This window comes from Pseudophryne corroboree, chromosome 1 (genome assembly GCF_028390025.1).
Source record: "Pseudophryne corroboree isolate aPseCor3 chromosome 1, aPseCor3.hap2, whole genome shotgun sequence".
Classification (NCBI taxonomy): domain Eukaryota; kingdom Metazoa; phylum Chordata; class Amphibia; order Anura; family Myobatrachidae; genus Pseudophryne; species Pseudophryne corroboree.
The window spans coordinates 145,653,713-145,675,186 of record NC_086444.1 but is presented as its reverse complement, the minus strand read 5'-3'; the positions used below and the strand labels follow the sequence as shown (position 1 = coordinate 145,675,186).

The following is a 21,474-nucleotide window of genomic DNA, read 5'->3' as shown; positions in this document are numbered from 1 at the left end:
AATGCTACTCTGTCTACTAAGATTACCGTAACCTTTTGCAGCCATAGAAACCACCAGCAGTGTACACAATTTACACACCAGCCACTTGAATGAAAAACTATTGGGAAATGTCAGCATTGTGCTCGCTCTGCGCTGCACGATGTACAAAGGAACGTTTATACTGTATGATGATGGGCCTAAATGCCCGCATGTGGCCAAAATGGCACAGAATTAATTGTAGATCTTCATTTATAGAGAATAAACATTTATGAATTGTTCAGCTGTGATTGAATCATGCAGGACTGCACAACTAGGGAGGCCAATCCCGGGATCGGGATCGGCAGGATCCCGGGATTTGAGGCCAAAAATGCCGGGATTTGAATCCCGGGATTGGATGCTTCAATCCTGGGCTTCACAGGATTAAGGTGCGCATGCGCATTACTGTTTTTTGGCCGGGCAGCGCCGCTGAGCTCTAGCGCTTGGCTCAGCCTCAGACGCTGCCTGACCCCGGCTGCCTTGCTGTGCGCAGCGTGACGTCAGCAAGGTCACGCTGCGCAGCCCCAGCCATGCCCGCCGTGTCTGCCTTCAGAGCGCCTGCCCGTCAGTGAGTCCACCCGCCTTCAATACAAAGCTGGTGAACGGCTCTGCTGCAGTGTTGTCACTGTGCCGCTGCTGCCTGCCTCTCAACCTTGGGGACCCTTTTATTTACTGTAGTGAGTATGTTCTTTTTTTTCTGATTTTGAAATGGGGCTGTAGATTATAGTACAGTTTAATCCCGGGAATCCCGGGATTGAGCATTTTTCAATCCCGAATCCCAGGATTGAAAAAACAGTCCGGGATTGGCCTCCCTATGCACAACCCAGCACCTGATTATAGAAATGCTTGAATAGATCATTGACGGTCTTATCTGGCAGCCGGAATATGACGTTAATGACCCCTGCACTCTCGGGGGAAGTGACCTTTCCTTTTGGGTCCTGCGGGGAAGTGCCCTTTCCTTTTGGGTCCTGCGGGGAAGTGATCTTTCCGTTTGGGTCCTGCGGGAAAGTGATCTTTCCGTTTGGGTCCTGCAGCCACTATCACCCTGCTGGTTCATTGCACGGTCTCTTGCCCTGCACTGAACCCTGTCAGCCAATCAGACTTCATTTTTACAGTGACATGTGACACGACTGTAACCAGGTCACAGAGATTACATTCACAGTTACTATGTTAAATCAGAATTTAGAAATTTCTTGCAGTTATTTGAATTTACACAAAGTGTCTGATGCAGAGATAGTCCCACGATGGACATAGTCTCTTCTACAAAAAAAAGTGCACAAATTCTGCCCACATGCTGGGCGAGATGTGTGCGGTTTCGCATCCACAGCAGATGCACGCAGTTTGTAACAGACGTATGTCACCTAAATTTGCACACATGGTTTTAACCATTTGTTTTGGTTGCAATATACACATTCACTAAAAGCCATCAATATGGCTGCAGAAATCTCAGTGAATAAACCAGACGCAACTCTGTCTTGTTACCACTATTTACTTTTTCTAAAACGCATTCACAGTGGCGTAATGTAAGGCCGAACAATGCAGAAAGCATCTTCAAGCGTCAGCAGTGCGTACTTGCATTAAACCAGACACAAGCAAATGGATAGCTAGCTCCTGTAACTATAGGTGTCATCAGTACATTTGCAACCAGTGGTTACACCCTGTGTGGGCCTGAGGACTTCTTGCACACCAATGGGGGCATGGACTTGTGATAAGTGATCACGTGCAAAAACCTGGTATTTTGAAGCAAGTCTGAAAGTCGCATCTGCTTACATTCTAACAGGGAAGGCGGAACCATGGTGGTATGGAGGAGATAGGATAAAGGATGGAGGTGTGAGTAACGGATCAGGCCATGGATGAAGAAGTGGGTTATGAGGGAGCAATTTAAGCATAGGATGTTGGGGAAGAGGTTTACAACCGGTTGTAACTGCCAGAATATCACAAGCCTACATAGGTGCGCATAAATGTGTCCGTTGCCTGGGCAGAACGATTTAACAAAATACATTGGTGCAAACTCACTTTGCATAATTGATCTTGCAAATCATTGTACAGCACTTTTTACTATATCTTACACACTTGTTTTTTTCTTCAGGAGGAGACTGCGCAACTCTACTAAAGAACATGGGTCCTCTGCCTGTGGATATGGCACGGATGTATTTTGCAGAGACGGTTCTTGCTTTGGAATACCTCCATAACTATGGGATAGTACACAGAGACTTGAAACCTGACAAGTATGTATGGAGGGCTCTCACATTATTTTCTCACATGTGAACATATATTAATAAAAGTTGTGCTTTCCTGTGTTTTGATATCAGAAGCCACGTATCTAATACTGTGCAGGCCCGTAGGGAAGGGTGTGCGGGCGGTGCCATCTTCCCCCCACGGCCCTTGCTTCTGGCTGGCAGGGTGCTTGGAACTGCACCCTTTGGCCAGTAGCACTGCTTCATTGCTGCAGGGAGTGTCCAAAAGACGCTTTGGGCATGCACTCTGCCGTGTGTAGAGCCACCAGGAGCATCCAGGTAGCTCTCCGCTTCCTACTGCCGGTACCCCGTCCCGTGCCGTGATGTCACTGGTCCGCCGCTGATACTTTGCCATGTCTACACAGACACTCCAATCACTGATATAATATTAGTCAAGAATATCCACCCTTTGTACATAATGTTTACAAAGTACAGATACTGTACCTTTAAGTTCTGCTGAAGCTGCAACATCTTTGTTATATTAGTACAAAAAATTCTGTGATCCCTCTCGAAAACCCAAGTATATAATGCTAATATATTCTAATCATTCACATGAAACATGGATCCATTTCAGTGGACTCTATATGGTCATAGAAGTATTTAAGTGAGAACGTAAAACATTGTTGGCAATTTTTCGGAATCATATCTAATTAATGACCAAGTGTTTGCACATACCTTAGTACATATAGGTCAGCGGCTGTTATTAGTAATTACTTGTGCTCTCACATCCTTCTCCCTTACCGTTTATTCTTTGAGACATTAAAGAGTTTGAAGGTAGCTATGAAACAGGACGTTGCTAAAAGGCCGACACTGAGCATAAGAACTCATTATATAGACTTGTACCATTGGTTGTACCAGTGTTATTACCTTAAACATGGAGAGAATATTTTATTAATAGTCTGCTTGTGGGACATGCTGCTGTGAAACAAAGCCCGGACTGTATTGCTTATTAAGGATCTCCACAATAGGGAACATTTCCCCTGTTTACACATTTGCATAGTCCACAGAACTTTATCTGCATGCAAAGTGCGTGTGCTGGACGGGCTCTGTGGAGATGTCAGTACGGATTAGCTGCTGCTTTGTGAGCCTGAAGCTTAGCAAGATGGAATTACAGAACAAATGACAGACAAGTATGGATTGTCCAATTAATGATGGGAAGGAGGAAACAAAATCGGTAATAGTGTACTTAGGCTACTATAAAAATTAGCTGACCTGAGTGCTGAGCTACCACTGTATATGACAGACAATGGTTACTTTTCATAGTCAAAGTGAATGGTTCCTAGTGTAGACTTCCACTTTGTTGAGCACTGGTATTGTTATATTGTCAATTTCTGCTTTTGTGTTGCTCGCCTGGATATATGCCACCTTCCACAAGTAAACTTTATACAGAAACTTATTGGAGTAACTATGAACTGGTTACTGGAATCCTTCTGGTACAGTCCATCAAACAATGTGCTATCGGTGTAATCATGATATTCGGGAACAATGGGGTTGATGTAACAAACCTTCTTAAAAGAACAAGTGGATTAGTCACCCATAGCAACTAATTAGCATCTAGCTATCATTTATCAAGTACATTCTATAAATGGTAGCACTGATTGGTTGCTGTGGGATTCTTCTCCAACTGTCCTCTGTATGAGGTTGATATATCCATACTTACATCCTGGAGGCTTCTGAATGTTTGGGGAGTCCCTTGGCCCCCAGGAGACTAGGCAGCCCCCCTGCATCCATCTCAATTCGTAGTGAAGTGGGCAGGATGGGGAGCATAATGCCACAAATCTGTGGGTCTATGGGAAGGGCCGGGGTCAATATGTCAGAATCTTGTAATATGGACCCGCCCCCTCTCCATAGAACGTGATTTGTGGCAATATGCACTGTAGGTGCAGGGCCTAATGACGCAAAGTGCCTGGTCCTGCTCCCATTAGTGGACACTTGCATCTTCTTTCCAAGCTTCTTGTAGAGAGGAGGCAGTCTTAAAGGTATGGATACATGTCCCCCTCAGTGTTATTTCTATAAATGTATATGTAACTGCTCCTGTTTTTTCTCTATGAACTATACATACAGGATTCAGTTGGGTAGCTGTTGCTTTGGGAGTAATTGTGAGAGCGTCCTCAAAACACCAGTGCACATTCACCTTTATGGGGGAAGGAAGGGGGGGATTTACTTCACAGTGATGACACTTTGTAATCAGTATCTTCTCTCATTTCCCTTGCACACCATAGAGGTGCAGAGGAGAATTAGTAGAGGTTTTGTAGTGTAATAAATGGATCTGTGTGCAGTCTGACATCGCAGTGATGCCTGGCTGCACTTTGCTATGAAATTGTATTTCCCCCTGTAACTCATGTACACTTATTATTATTATTATTATTATTACTACCAGTTATTTATATAGCGCACACATATTCCGCAGCCTTTACAGAGAATATTTGCCCATTCACATTAGTCTCTGCCCCAGTGGAGCTTACAATCTAGATTCCCTATCACAAGTACACACAGACACATTACACACTAGGGTTAATTTTTGTTGGGAGCCAATTAACCTACCAGTATATTTTGGGATTTTGGGAGGAAACCGTAGGAAACCCACGCAAGTACGTGGAGAATATACAAACTCCACACAGTTAGAACCATGGTGGTCATCGAACCCATGACCTCAGTGCTGTGAGACAGTAATGCTAACTAATGCACCGTCTGTACACTTCTTTCTGCGCACTCAGTACTCAGTCCTAGGTACCACTCTGCTATTATTAACATTCCTTCTTCATGTGGGAAGATTAAAGGCCGTTTACATTTTGCATTTCAAAAAAGTGCTCTTTTCTGCGTTGAGTCCAGAGCTCTGTGTGTTGTTTACTAATGGGAAAGAGAATCAATCAGGGAGTTTGTGAGCATGAAACCTCTGGCTTACCCCATAGAGCTGAAAGTGTCTCTTTGATTTACAGCTTGCTGGTAACATCAATGGGGCATATTAAACTTACAGATTTTGGACTTTCAAAAGTTGGCCTCATGAGCATGACCACCAATCTCTACGAGGGTCACATTGAGAAGGATGCCCGAGAGTTTCTCGACAAACAGGTCTGGTTTATAATATTTGTCTTTCAGTTTATTATAAATAAATGTTATTTTTTTTTATTTTATAATTACATACTGTAATTCCTTTAGTCATTGTTATAATGTGTAGCCGGTTTCACATTGTCAACTAGAATTTAAACCTACATTATGATAGTGATAGCTGTACAACAGATACACTGTATATTTGTATATTTGTGTGTGTTTATATGTGTATATCTATCTATATATATATATCTATATATATATATATATAGAGAGAGAGAGAGAGAGAGAGTCGGATCCAATTATCCATGTATTTGTCGGAATGGATCCGACAACCCCTATTCAATCCCCATCTTAATTCGACTTTTTCAAGTCGAATTAAGATGGGATGCAGAGGAGGAGAAGAGGTGCGAGCCGCGAGGGGACAGCCGGTGGGCATACAGGAAACATCAGCGCTACGATCAGCGCTACCGTAGCGCTGCAGCAGGATGTTACACACCCACCCGACCTCACGTAGCTACCACCCGGCTCCAGCAGCGTTCTGGAGCCGGGTGGAAGCTGCCGTGAGGTCGGGCAGGTGAGTGACATCCAGCTGCAGCGCTGATTGTAGCGCTGATCTCCTGTATGCCCGCACGCTGTCTCCCTGCGGCTCCCCCCTCGCCTCCTCAGGGCCCATCTCATTCCGAGTCCGATGTCGGATTGAGATGGTCGAAAACAGGGCCAAAACCTGTCGGATTTGGCCCCGTTTTCGACATTAACACGTTGATCGGCAGCTATTCCGCCGATCCACGTGCTTTTCGACAAGTCGAATGCCTCGACTTGTCGAAAAGCTCTGAATAGGTCGAATCAGGATTCGACCTTAAAAAGTTGAAAACTGCCGTCTTTTCGACAGACGGCAGTTTTCGACTGCAATTGAATATATCCCAGAGAGAGAGAGAGAGAGAGAGAGAGAGAGATTTCCAATTATCAACTATGTAATAAATTCCTAGTAAGTGAAATTGAGATCCTTTATGGCAGTAATTTTTAAAGCTGGACAGACACATGGTTGTGATTGGCAAATATTTTCTGGTTGAAGGGGGTACTGGGTTTAATGGAGAGTTAGTGGTGATAACTTCACTATAAAAGAAGAAAACATACATGGGGCAATGGGGGTCATTCCGAGTTGTTCGCTCGTTATTTTTTTCTCGCAACGGAGCGTTTAGTCGCTAATGCGCATGCGCAATGTCCGCAGTGCGACTGCGCCAAGTAAATTTGCTATGCAGTTAGGTATTTTACTCACGGCATTACGAGGTTTTTTCTTCGTTCTGGTGATCGTAATGTGATTGACAGGAAGTGGGTGTTTCTGGGCGGAAACTGGCCGTTTTATGGGTGTGTGTGGAAAAAACGCTACCGTTTCTGTGAAAAACGCGGGAGTGGCTGGAGAAACGGAGGAGTGTCTGGGCGAACGCTGGGTGTGTTTGTGACGTCAAACCAGGAACGAAACTGACTGAACTGATCGCAGATGCCGAGTAAGTCTGGAGCTACTCAGAAACTGCTAAGAAGTGTCTATTCGCAATTCTGCTAATCTTTCGTTCGCAATTTTGATAAGCTAAGATTCACTCCCAGTAGGCGGCGGCTTAGCGTGTGCAAAGCTGCTAAAAGCAGCTTGCGAGCGAACAACTCGGAATGACCCCCAATATTCAATTAGTGTCTAAATTTTCGACAGGGTGGAAAGACGGCACTTTCCGCCGATAATCAGCACTTTTCGACACTTCACTATTTAGTTGAAGTTTTGGTTTTCCATCCTGTTGATAATGCCGAAATGTCGAAAAACACATGGATGAGCGGAATCTCAGCTCATCCATGTGTTTTCGACCCCACCGTGGTCGAAAACGGATCCGATTTCGACCATTCATTTTTGCCCGTAAGAGAGGACGAAAAAAATGAATTGTCAGGGTCAGCAGGGAAATGGGCGGAAACAGCCCGCAATAGAATAGTGAAGTGTCGGATCCTCAGTGTCAGAGAGGATCCGACACTAATTGAATATAACCGATACTGTACTAATAGGAAAAAGGGTTGTTATATTTTTAGAAGCAAATTTGAGCATTGCTACTCTGTACCTCAGAGAGTGTCTAACACTGATGTTTACACCCTCAAATATCAAAATCAGCTGCAAAAGTCAGTGATCGCGCTGAGCAAAAAAAAAAGTAGGTCCCAAGGACCCCTGACTTTAAAAAATGGGGTCATAATCCGCTTTTTATGGGTCCCATCGCAATTTATGCTCTTGAGCACCGTTTGCGATTAGAACACTCCACATGTCATACATATAAGGCTACTTACTGTACGCTATGGATGTCATCTATTCAGTACTGAAAATACATTCCCTTGATCTTACATAGACAAATGTAGTAGCTAAATACAGTTCTAGATCTGCACTTCAATTACACTTTACATCCACTGTTTTATGAGAAACATCTTTGCAAAGTCAATCTTGTTCCTGAATACCCAAGAAAGGAGAGTTTTATTTGTCAAGGTCTCTGTAACAATACGTCACATTGCATTGCAATAATTAGCTACTTATATCTGACATCTACTGGCACCTCAAGTATAATGCCTATAAACTGCGTAATGGTGACCAGCATTAATGACATGGCACAATCAGCCTTACAGGAGGTAGATGGGTTCTGCAATCAATATGTATGAAGGGGATGCAGTCAATATACCAGCAGTAGGGATCCCAGCGTTCAGGAGACCGACATCGGAATCCTGACAGTTGGTGAAATACCGACAGCCGGAATCCCGATCACTGTCGGGTATTCCCACTCGGTTGGTGAGTCCACGCCACCAACCGAGTGGGAATAGAACTTGTGGCGAGCGAAGTGAGCCACTGGGCCTGATGTGTGTCGACCGCAGCAAGACCGCGAGGGGGCTTGCTGTCTTGCCGTCTGGATTCTGACCAACGGGATGCCGCTGTCGGTATAGTGACAGCAAGGAACCCGTCTGGCGGGATATCATATGTATCCTGTATGAAGTACTGTAGTAACACCCTACAGGTCACCCCACTAGGGGCACTAAATGATGACAGTATTAATAACGGTCACAAATCAGCTCCTCTGTGCTGCTTACTCTATCCCACACCGCTTGAAAGCACTTCTGCTTTTACTGGAGATATAACAGAGATGTTCTCCAGCAGTTCCCAGAGCCGCGTCTGCACCACTTCCTCTCTGGGTACATAGATTGCAATGTGTGGTTGTATATATGTATGTGTGTATATATGTATATATATATATGTCAAATATATTTCTCTGACGTCCTAAGTGGATGCTGGGGACTCCGTCAGGACCATGGGGAATAGCGGCTCCGCAGGAGACAGGGCACAAAATTAAAAGTTTGACCACTAGGTGGTGTGTACTGGCTCCTCCCCCTATGACCCTCCTCCAAGCCTCAGTTAGGTTTTTGTGCCCGTCCGAGCAGGGTGCAATCTAGGTGGCTCTCCTAAAGAGCTGCTTAGAAAAAGTTTGTTAGGTTTTTTATTTTCAGTGAGTCCTGCTGGCAACAGGCTCACTGCAACGAGGGACTTAGGGGAGAAGAAGTGAACTCACCTGCGTGCAGGATGGATTGGCTTCTTAGGCTACTGGACACTAGCTCCAGAGGGACGATCACAGGTACAGCCTGGATGGGTCACCGGAGCCGCGCCGCCGACCCCCTTGCAGATGCCGAAGAGAGAAGAGGTCCAGAAACCGGCGGCTGAAGACTTCTCAGTCTTCATGAGGTAGCGCACAGCACTGCAGCTGTGCGCCATTGCTCTCGGCACACTTCACACCAACGGTCACTGAGGGTGCAGGGCGCTGGGGGGGGGCGCCCTGGGCAGCAATGAAAGTACCTATTCTGGCTAAAAATACATCACATATAGCCTCTGGGGCTATATGGATGTATTTAACCCCTGCCAGGTTATCAGAAAAACGGGAGAAGAAGCCAGCCGAAAAGGGGGCGGGGCCTATTCTCCTCAGCACACAGCGCCATTTTCCTACACAGCTCCGCTGCTAGGAAGGCTCCCAGGCTCTCCCCTGCACTGCACTACAGAAACAGGGTAAAAACAGAGAGGGGGGGCACTTATTTGGCGATATTAATAATATTTAAGCTGCTATAAGGGGAACACACTTATTTAAGGTTGTCCCTATATATTTATAGCGCTTGGGTGTGTGCTGGCAAACTCTCCCTCTGTCTCCCCAAAGGGCTAGTGGGGTCCTGTCTTCTATCAGAGCATTCCCTGTGTGTCTGCTGTGTGTCGGTACGTGTGTGTCGACATGTATGAGGACGATGTTGGCGTGGAGGCGGAGCAATTGCCTGTAATGGTGATGTCACCCCCTAGGGAGTCGACACCGGAATGGATGGCTTTGTTTATGGAATTACGTGATAGTGTCAGCACGCTGCAAAAGTCGGTTGACGACATGAGACGGCCGGCAAACCAGTTAGTACCTGTCCAGGCGTCTCAAACACCGTCAGGGGCTGTAAAACGCCCTTTACCTCAGTCGGTCGACACAGACACCGACACGGACACCGAATCTAGTGTCGACGGTGAAGAAACAAACGTATTTTCCAGTAGGGCCACATGTTATATGATCACGGCAATGAAGGAGGCTTTGCATATCTCTGATACTGCAAGTACCACAAAAAGGGGTATTATGTGGGGTGTGAAAAAACTACCTGTAGTTTCTCTGACGTCCTAGTGGATGCTGGGACTCCGTAAGGACCATGGGGAATAGCGGCTCCGCAGGAGACAGGGCACAAGAATAAAAGCTTTAGGATCAGGTGGTGTGCACTGGCTCCTCCCCCTATGACCCTCCTCCAAGCCTCAGTTAGATTTTTGTGCCCGAACGAGAAGGGTGCAGGCTAGGTGGCTCTCCTGAGCTGCTTAGAATAAAAGTATATTTTAGGTTTTTTATTTTCAGTGAGTCCTGCTGGCAACAGGCTCACTGCATCGTGGGACTAAGGGGAGAAGAAACGGACTCACCTGCGTGCAGAGTGGATCGGGTTTCTTAGGCTACTGGACATTAGCTCCAGAGGGACGATCACAGGTTCAGCCTGGATGGGTCCCGGAGCCGCGCCGCCGGCCCCCTTACAGAGCCAGAAGAGCGAAGAGGTCCGGTGATAGCTCTTGGGCTATATGGATGTATTTTAACCCCTGCCATTTTTTACAGAAAAAGCGGGAGATAAGGACGTCGTGAAGGGGCGGAGCCTATCTCCTCAGCACACAAGCGCCATTTTCCCTCACAGCTCCGCTGGAAGGATGGCTCCCTGACTCTCCCCTGCAGACTTGCTACTGAATCAGGGTAAAAAAGAGAAGGGGGGGCACTATTGGCAGCTAAAAACTATATAAACAGCAGCTATAAGGGAATAACACTTATATAAGGTTATCCCTGTATATATATATAGCGCTTGGTGTGTGCTGGCAGACTCTCCCTCTGTCTCTCCAAAGGGCTTGTGGGGTCCTGTCCTCTATCAGAGCATTCCCGGTGTGTGTGCTGTGTGTCGGTACGTGTGTGTCGACATGTATGAGGAGGAAAATGATGTGGAGGCGGAGCAATTGCCTGGGTTAGTGATGTCACCTCCTAGGGAGTCGACACCTGACTGGATGATCGTATTTAAAGAATTAAGTGATAATGTCAGCACTTTGCAAAGAACGGTTGATGACATGAGACAGCCGGCAAATCAATTAGTGCCTGTCCAGGCGTCTCAGACACCGTCAGGGGCCCTAAAACGCCCGTTACCTCAGTGGGTCGACACAGACCCAGACACAGATACTGAGTCTAGTGTCGACGGTGAGGAGACAAACGTAATGTCCAGTAGGGCCACACGTTACATGATCACGGCAATGAAGGAAGCATTGAACATTTCTGACACTACAAGTACCACAAAGAAGGGTATTATGTGGGGTGTGAAAAAACTACCAATAGTTTTCCCTGAGTCAGATGAGTTAAATGAGGTGTGTGATAAAGCGTGGGTTTCCCCCGACAAAAAACTGCTAATTTCTAAAAAATTATTGGCACTATATCCTTTCCCGTTAGAGGTTAGGACACGTTGGGAAACACCCCCTAGGGTAGATAAGGCGCTCACACGTTTATCTAAACAAGTAGCGTTACCGTCTCCTGATACGGCCACCCTCAAAGAACCAGCAGATAGAAGGCTGGAAAATATTCTTAAAAGTATATACACACATACTGGTGTTATACTGCGACCAGCAATCGCTTCAGCCTGGATGTGCAGTGCTGGCGTCGCGTGGTCGGATTCCCTGACTGAAAATATTGATACCCTGGATAGGGACAATATACTGTTAACTATAGAGCATTTGAAGGATGCATTACTATATATGCGTGATGCACAGAGGGATATTTGCACCCTGGCATCAAGAGTAAGTGCTATGTCCATTTCTGCCAGAAGAGCGTTATGGACGCGACAGTGGTCAGGCGATGCGGATTCCAAACGACATATGGAAGTATTGCCGTATAAAGGGGAGGAGTTATTTGGGGCTGGTCTATCGGACCTGGTGGCCACGGCAACGGCTGGAAAATCCACCTTTTTACCCCAGGTCACTTCACATCAGCAGAAAAAGACACCGTCTTTTCAAACTCAGTCCTTTCGTTCCCATAAGTACAAGCGAGCTAAAGGCCATTCCTTCCTGCCCCGGGGCAGAGGAAGGGGAAAAAGACTGCACCATGCAGCCGCTTCCCAGGAGCAGAAGCCCTCCCCTGCTTCTGCCAAGTCTTCAGCATGACGCTGGGGCTTTACAAGCAGACTCAGACATGGTGGGGGCCCGTCTCAAGAATTTCAACGCGCAGTGGGCTCACTCGCAAGTGGACCCCTGGATTCTACAGGTGGTATCGCAGGGGTACAAACTGGAATTCGAGGCGTTTCCCCCTCGCCGGTTCCTGAAGTCTGCTCTACCAAAGTCTCCCTCCGACAGGTAGGCAGTTTTGGAAGCCATTCACAAGCTGTATTCCCAGCAGGTGATAATCAAGGTACCCGTCCTACAACAGGGAAAGGGGTATTATTCCACGCTGTTTGTGGTACCGAAGCCGGACGGCTCGGTGAGACCAATTTTAAATCTGAAATCCCTGAACACTTACATAAAGAGGTTCAAATTCAAGATGGAATCACTCAGAGCGGTGATAGCAAACCTGGAAGAAGGGGACTATATGGTGTCTCTGGACATCAAGGATGCTTATCTCCACGTCCCAATCTACCCGTCTCACCAAGGGTACCTCAGGTTTGTAGTACAAAACTGTCATTATCAGTTTCAGACGCTGCCGTTTGGGTTGTCCACGGCACCTCGGGTCTTTACCAAGGTAATGGCCGAAATGATGATTCTTCTTCGAAGAAAAGGCGTTTTAATTATCCCTTACTTGGACGATCTCCTGATAAGGGCAAGGTCCAGGGAACAGTTAGAAGTCGGAGTAGCACTATCTCAGGTAGTGTTACGTCAGCACGGGTGGATCCTAAATATTCCAAAATCGCAGCTGATTCCAACGACACGTCTACTGTTCCTAGGAATGATTCTGGACACAGTCCAGAAAAAGGTGTTTCTCCCGGAGGAGAAGGCCAGGGAGTTATCCGAGCTAGTCAGGAACCTCCTAAAACCAGGCCAGGTGTCAGTGCATCAGTGCACGAGGGTCCTGGGAAAAATGGTGGCTTCTTACGAAGCAATTCCATTTGGAAGATTCCATGCAAGAACGTTTCAGTGGGATCTACTGGACAAATGGTCCGGATCGCATCTTCAGATGCATCAGCGGATAACCCTGTCGACAAGGACAAGGGTGTCTCTTCTGTGGTGGCTGCAGAGTGCTCATCTACTAGAGGGCCGCAGATTTGGCATTCAGGATTGGGTCCTGGTGACCACGGACGCCAGCCTGAGAGGCTGGGGGGCAGTCACACAGGGAAAAAATTTCCAGGGCTTGTGGTCAAGCATGGAAACATCTCTTCATATAAACATTCTGGAACTAAGGGCCATTTACAATGCCCTAAGTCAAGCGAAACCCCTGCTTCAGGGTCAGGCGGTATTGATCCAATCGGACAACATCACGTCAGTCGCCCACGTAAACAGACAGGGCGGCACGAGAAGCAGGAGGGCAATGGCAGAAGCTGCAAGGATTCTTCGCTGGGCGGAAAATCATGTGATAGCTCTGTCAGCAGTGTTCATTCCGGGAGTGGACAACTGGGAAGCAGACTTCCTCAGCAGACAGGAGAGGAGTAAGAACGATACTCGTGGTTCCGGATTGGCCAAGAAGGACTTGGTACCCGGAACTTCAAGAGATGCTCACGGAAGACCCGTGGCCTCTACCTCTAAGAATGGACCTGCTCCAGCAGGGGCCTTGTCTGTTCCAAGACTTACCGCGGCTGCGTTTGACGGCATGGCGGTTGAACGCCGGATCCTGAAGGAAAAAGGCATTCCAGATGAAGTCATCCCTACCCTGGTCAAAGCCAGGAAGGATGTAACCGCAAAACATTATCACCGCATTTGGCGAAAATATGTTGCGTGGTGTGAGGCCAAGAAGGCCCCTACAGAGGAATTTCAACTGGGTCGTTTCCTCCATTTCCTGCAAACAGGACTGTCTATGGGCCTAAAATTAGGGTCCATTAAGGTTCAAATTTCGGCCCTGTCGATTTTCTTCCAGAAAGAACTGGCTTCAGTACCTGAAGTTCAGACATTTGTAAAAGGGGTACTGCATATACAACCTCCTTTTGTGCCTCCAGTGGCACCTTGGGATCTCAATGTTGTTTTGAGGTTCCTTAAGTCACATTGGTTTGAACCACTCACCACTGTGGACTTAAAATATCTCACATGGAAGGTGACGATGCTGTTAGCCCTGGCTTCAGCCAGGCGTGTGTCAGAATTGGCGGCTTTATCATATAAAAGCCCTTACTTAATTTTTCATTCTGACAGGGCAGAATTGAGGACTCGTCCTCAATTTCTCCCTAAGGTGGTTTCTGCTTTTCACATGAACCAACCTATTGTGGTGCCTGCGGCTACTAGGGACTTGGAGGACTCCAAGTTACTTGACGTTGTCAGGGCCCTGAAAATATATGTTTCCAGGACGGCTGGAGTCAGAAAGTCTGACTCGCTGTTTATCCTGTATGCACCCAACAAGCTGGGTGCTCCTGCTTCTAAGCAGACTATTGCTCGTTGGATTTGTAGTACAATTCAGCTTGCACATTCTGTGGCAGGCCTGCCACAGCCAAAATCTGTAAAAGCCCATTCCACAAGGAAAGTGGGCTCATCTTGGGCGGCTGCCCGAGGGGTCTCGGCTTTACAACTTTGCCGAGCAGCTACTTGGTCAGGGGCAAACACGTTTGCTAAATTCTACAAATTTGATACCCTGGCTGAGGAGGACCTGGAGTTCTCTCATTCGGTGCTGCAGAGTCATCCGCACTCTCCCGCCCGTTTGGGAGCTTTGGTATAATCCCCATGGTCCTTACGGAGTCCCAGCATCCACTAGGACGTCAGAGAAAATAAGATTTTACTTACCGATAAATCTATTTCTCGTAGTCCGTAGTGGATGCTGGGCGCCCATCCCAAGTGCGGATTGTCTGCAATACTTGTACATAGTTATTGTTAACTAAATCGGGTTATTGTTGTTGTGAGCCATCTTTTCAGAGGCTCCTTCGTTGTTATCATACTGTTAACTGGGTTCAGATCACAAGTTGTACGGTGTGATTGGTGTGGCTGGTATGAGTCTTACCCGGGATTCAATATCCTTCCTGATTATGTACGCTTGTCCGGGCACAGTATCCTAACTGAGGCTTGGAGGAGGGTCATAGGGGGAGGAGCCAGTGCACACCACCTGATCCTAAAGCTTTTATTCTTGTGCCCTGTCTCCTGCGGAGCCGCTATTCCCCATGGTCCTTACGGAGTCCCAGCATCCACTACGGACTACGAGAAATAGATTTATCGGTAAGTAAAATCTTATTTTTTCCTGAATCAGAGGAATTGAATGAAGTGTGTGATGAAGCGTGGGTTACCCCCGATAGAAAACTGCTAATTTCAAAGAAGTTATTGGCGTTATACCCTTTCCCGCCAGAGGTTAGGGCGCGCTGGGAAACACCCCCTAGGGTAGATAAGGCGCTCACACGCTTATCAAAACAAGTGGCGTTACCGTCTCCAGAAACGGCCGCCCTCAAGGACCCAGCTGATAGGAGGCTGGAGAATACACTAAAAAGTATATACACACATACTGGTGTTATACTGCGACCAGCAATCGCCTCAGCCTGGATGTGCAGTGCTGGGGTGGCTTGGTCGGAATCACTGACTGAAAATATTGATACCCTGGATAGGGACAATATTTTATTGACTATAGAGCATTTAAAGGATGCATTTCTTTATATGCGTGATGCACAGAGGGATATTTGCACTCTGGCATCAAGAGTAAGTGCGATGTCCATATCTGCCAGAAGAAGTTTATGGACGCGACAGTGGTCAGGTGATGCGGATTCCAAACGGCATATGGAAGTATTGCCGTATAAAGGGGAGGAATTATTTGGGGTCGGTTTATCGGATTTGGTGGCCACGGCAACAGCCGGGAAATCCACCTTTTTACCTCAGGTCACCTCCCAGCAGAAAAAGACGCAGTCTTTTCAGCCGCAGTCCTTTCGTTCCTATAAGAACAAGCGGGCAAAAGGACATTCATATCTGCCCCGAGGCAATGGAAAGGGTAAGAGACTGCAGCAAGCAGCTCCCTCCCAGGAGCAGAAGCCCTCCCCGGCTTCTGCAAAGGCCTCAGCATGACGCTGGGACCTTACAAGCGGACTCAGGGGCGGTGGGGGGTCGCCTCAAGAATTTCAGCGTACAGTGGGCTCACTCGCAGGTGGACCCCTGGATCCTGCAGGTAATATCTCAGGGTTACAGGTTGGAATTCGAGACGTCTCCCCCTCGCCGGTTCCTAAAGTCTGCTTTGCCAACGTCTCCCTCCGACAGGGCGACGGTATTGGAAGCCATTCACAAGCTGTATTCTCAGCAGGTGATAGTCAAGGTACCCCTTTTACAACAGGGAAAGGGGTATTACTCCACGCTATTTGTGGTACCGAAGCCGGACGGCTCGGTAAGACCTATTCTAAATCTGAAATCTCTGAACCTGTACATACAAAAATTCAAGCTCAAGATGGAGTCACTCAGAGCAGTGATAGCGAATCTGGAAGAAGGGGACTTTATGGTGTCCTTGGACATCAAGGATGCTTACCTCCATGTCCCAATTTGCCCTTCACACCAAGGGTACCTCAGGTTCGTGGTACAAAACTGTCATTATCAGTTTCAGACGCTGCCGTTTGGATTGTCCACGGCACCCCGGGTCTTTACCAAGGTAATGGCCGAAATGATGATCCTTCTTCGAACAAAAGGCGTATTAATTATCCCTTACTTGGACGATCTCCTGATAAGGGCAAGGTCCAGAGAACAGCTGGAGGTCGGAGTAGCACTAACTCAAGTAGTGCTCCAACAGCACGGGTGGATTCTGAATTTTCCAAAATCCCAACTGATCCCGACGACATGTTTGCTGTTCCTAGGGATGATTCTGGACACTGTTCAGAAAAAGGTGTTTCTTCCGGAGGAGAAAGCCAGGGAGTTATCCGAACTCGTCAGGAACCTCCTAAAACCAGGAAAAGTGTCTGTGCATCAATGCACAAGAGTCCTGGGAAAAATGGTGGCTTCTTACGAAGCGATTCCATTCGGCAGATTCCATGCACGAATTTTTCAGTGGGATCTGCTGGACAAGTGGTCCGGATCGCATCTGCAGATGCATCAGCGGATAAACCTGTCGCCAAGGACAAGGGTGTCTCTGCTATGGTGGTTGCAGAGTGCTCATCTGTTAGAGGGCCGCAGATTCGGCATACAGAACTGGGTCCTAGTGACCACGGATGCCAGCCTGAGAGGCTGGGGAGCGGTCACACAGGGAAGAAACTTCCAGGGCGTGTGGTCAAGCCTGGAGACGTCTCTTCACATAAATATACTGGAACTAAGAGCAATCTACAATGCTCTAAGCCTGGCAAAACCTCTGCTTCAGGGTCAGCCGGTGTTGATCCAGTCGGACAACATCACGGCAGTCGCCCACGTAAACAGACAGGGCGGCACAAGAAGCAGGAGGGCAATGGCAGAAGCTGCAAGGATTCTTCGCTGGGCGGAAAATCATGTGATAGCACTGTCAGCAGTGTTCATCCCGGGAGTGGACAACTGGGAAGCAGATTTCCTCAGCAGACACGATCTTCACCCGGGAGAGTGGAGACTTCATCCAGAAGTCTTCCACATGATTGTGGTCCGTTGGGAAAGACCAATGGTGGACATGATGGCGTCCCGCCTCAACAAAAAACTGGACAGGTATTGCGCCAGGTCAAGAGACCCTCAGGCAATAGCTGTGGACGCTCTGGTAACACCATGGTGTACCAGTCAGTGTATGTGTTCCCTCCTCTGCCTCTCATACCCAAGGTACTGAGAATTATACGGCAAAGGGGAGTAAGAACGATACTCGTGGCTCCGGATTGGCCAAGAAGGACTTGGTACCCGGAACTTCAGGAGATGCTCACGGAAGATCCGTGGCCTCTACCTCTAAGAAGGGACCTGCTTCAGCAGGGACCTTGTCTATTCCAAGACTTACCGCGGCTGCGTTTGACGGCATGGCGGTTGAACGCCGGATTCTAAAGGAAAAAGGCATTCCAGAGGAAGTCATCCCTACCCTGATTAAAGCCAGGAAGGAAGTGACTGCACAACATTATCACCGCATTTGGAGAAAATATGTTGCGTGGTGTGAGGCCAGGAAGGCCCCCACGGAGGAATTTCAACTGGGTCGATTCCTACATTTCCTGCAAACAGGATTGTCTATGGGCCTCAAATTGGGGTCCATTAAGGTTCAAATTTCGGCCCTGTCGATTTTCTTCCAGAAAGAATTGGCTTCAGTTCCTGAAGTCCAAACTTTTGCATGGAAAGTAACCATGCTACTGGCCCTGGCTTCGGCCAGGAGAGTGTCAGAATTGGCGGCTTTATCGTACAAAAGCCCATATCTGATTTTCCATTCGGACAGGGCAGAACTGCGGACGCGTCCTCAGTTTCTCCCTAAGGTGGTGTCAGCGTTTCACCTGAACCAGCCTATTGTGGTGCCTGCGGCTACTAGCGATTTGGAGGACTCCAAGTTGCTGGATGTTGTCAGAGCATTAAAAATATATATTTCAAGGACGGCTGGAGTCAGGAAGTCTGACTCGCTGTTTATACTGTATGCACCCAACAAGCTGGGTGCTCCTGCGTCTAAGCAGACGATTGCTCGTTGGATTTGTAGCACAATTCAACTTGCGCATTCTGTGGCAGGCCTGCCACAGCCTAAATCTGTCAATGCCCACTCTACAAGGAAGGTGGGCTCCTCTTGGGCGGCTGCCCGAGGGGTCTCGGCATTACAACTCTGCCGAGCAGCTACGTGGTCAGGGGAGAACACGTTTGTAAAATTCTACAAATTTGATACCCTGGCTAAGGAGGACCTGGAGTTCTCTCATTCGGTGCTGCAGAGTCATCCGCACTCTCCTGCCCGTTTGGGAGCTTTGGTATAATCCCCATGGTCCTGACGGAGTCCCCAGCATCCACTTAGGACGTCAGAGAAAATAAGAATTTACTCACCGGTAATTCTATTTCTCGTAGTCCGTAGTGGATGCTGGGCGCCCATCCCAAGTGCGGATTGTCTGCAATAATTGTACATAGTTATTGTTACAAAAATCGGGTTATTATTGTTGGGAGCCATCGTTTCAGAGGCTCTTTTCGGTTATCATACTGTTAACTGGGTTCAGATCACAAGTTGTACGGTGTGATTGGTGTGGCTGGTATGAGTCTTACCCGGGATTCAAAATCCTTCCTTATTGTGTACGCTCGTCCGGGCACAGTATCCTAACTGAGGCTTGGAGGAGGGTCATAGGGGGAGGAGCCAGTACACACCACCTAGTGGTCAAACTTTTAATTTTGTGCCCTGTCTCCTGCGGAGCCGCTATTCCCCATGATCCTGACGGAGTCCCCAGCATCCACTACGGACTACGAGAAATAGAATTACCGGTGAGTAAATTCTTATTTATACACATACATCTATATGCACACACACAAACCTGAATTGTATTATCATTCAGGTTTAGGTAGCCTGTGCCTCTCCTGCCGTTGTAAAACCACAAGTCACAGAATGCCCAGAGGTTGGAGAGCCACAGGTTGGCCCTGTTCAGCCTCATGTTACAGAAGGGTGTGTGTGTGTGTGTGTGTGTGTGTGTGTGTGTGTGTGTGTGTGTGTGTGTGTGTGTGTGTGTGTGTGTGTGTGTGTGTGTGTGTGTAATCCCCAGCTCTGCTTACCATACACCCGCACCCAGTCCTGCTGCCGGCACACTGACTCCATGAGGATCTGCTCCATCATCCCGCCGGCACCTGTTGTATACTGGCACCCGCAGGGCAAGTTTAAGTCATTGGTGGGGGGGAGTCCCGGATTGGGGAGCTGCAGAAACGGCTGGTGTCTTCCCCATGCGGGAGCTGTCACAGCACGGCTGAGGCTGGCATGGGGCACACAGGGCTGCAAGGGATTCACAAGCCGATCACCATGGTCTGACTGTAACTCTACCAGCAGCTCCCAGTCAAAGTGGTGGCATCAGTGAAAAGGGGTATCCCATTCCCTAGGACACAGTGTGCACCCAGCATCTGCCTATGCGCAGTATACATACATAATACACCAACACCGACATATATATGAAGCTACCAAAGCTAGAGCCCCCCACTATGTGACACATGACAGAGCCAATCCCAGCTACTGCAGCAGCACCTAGTAGTCTATGCAGAGGGAGCCAGCTGCAACAGCTAAGGGAGTGGAGGGGAAAGTATATGACAAGTAATGTAGTGTATGCAAAGCAGGTGAGGCTCCCCTATGGAGGTGCAGAGGGGGGAGAAGAAGACTCCTATAATATTATTAATGCTGCAGGACGCACTGATACATGCCTGGCACATACTGTACATGGGCAGTGCACACATGATGACCCCGGGCAGAGCCTGTATCACACGTCTGAATGAGCCAGGGCAGCAGGATGCAGCGGCGGAGGAGGAGGGGGTACAACCCGGCCTGCCTGTCTGCGAGCGCTGCGGACACTTAGTGATCTTGGCCCTCATTCCGAGTTGTTCGCTCGCTAGCCGCTTTTCGCAGCAGTGCACACGCTAAGCCCCGCCCTCTGGGAGTGAATCTTAGCTTAGCAGAATTGCGAACGAAGTATTCGCAATATTGCGAAAATATTTTTCTTTGCAGTTTCTGAGTAGCTCGAGACTTACTCTTCCGGTGCGATCAGTTTAGTGCTTGTCGTTCCTGGTTTGACGTCACAAACACACCCAGCGTTCGCCCAGACACTCCCCCGTTTCTCCAGCCACTCCCGCGTTTTTCCCAGAAACGGCAGCATTTTTTCACACACTCCCATAAAACGGCCAGTTTCCGCCCAGAAACACCCACTTCCTATCAATCACACTACGATCAGCAGAACGAAGAAAAAACCTCGTAATGCCGTAAGTAAAATACCAAACTTTTTAGCAAATTTACTTGGCGCAGCCGCAGTGCGAACATTGCGCATGCGCAGTTAGCGGAAAATCGCACCGATGCGAAGGAAAATAACGAGCGAACAACTCGGAATGAGGGCCCTTGTACAACATCTTGCCCCCGGTGTGATGTGTGTGCGCGGTGTAGGGGGCGGGGCCTTCTGGGTGCATGCGGATGGAGAGATGCGGCGGCGATTGGATGAGGAGGCGCTGCGGTGATTGGATGGGTAGACAGAGTCTCCTATTGGTGCAGTGATACACAGTGCGTCCTATGGGACCCGCTCATTTTTTAAAACCGGGTACATCTCTTCCTGTAGCGCGTAAAAACGCGCTATAGCGCGTATTTTACGATCACTGAAAGTTATTTATTAATATACAAAACCACTTTTTACAGTATATTAAATCTTTTTGTACACTTTTATGCCTTGTGTCCAGATATGGGCATCAACAACACACAAGAAAGAAGTATTCCTATAGAGGGGCACTCACAGACTTTTTGACAGCAATTTATTCTTTACATGACAATGATATGTATAAAGTGGCCACAAAATAACTTTAATTCCAAATTTAACAAGCCAGCGAAATATCCAGTGAAAAAGTGATTCAAATGCTTTATCCACT

The 21,474-nt window shown here is 47.8% G+C and overlaps 1 protein-coding gene across 9 annotated transcripts in view; it reads left to right on the top strand.

Annotated features, from left to right (window-relative positions):
- The window catches only part of MAST4 (microtubule associated serine/threonine kinase family member 4), an 875,018-nt gene that overhangs the window by 802,792 nt on the left and 50,752 nt on the right, over window positions 1-21,474 (top strand). For all 9 annotated transcript variants that reach the window (XM_063963429.1, XM_063963416.1, XM_063963420.1 and 6 more), the window contains 2 exons: window positions 2,105-2,243; window positions 5,192-5,324. In XM_063963429.1, the coding sequence (XP_063819499.1) occupies window positions 2,105-2,243; window positions 5,192-5,324 (272 nt within the window). The remainder of the gene's footprint in view (window positions 1-2,104; window positions 2,244-5,191; window positions 5,325-21,474) is intronic.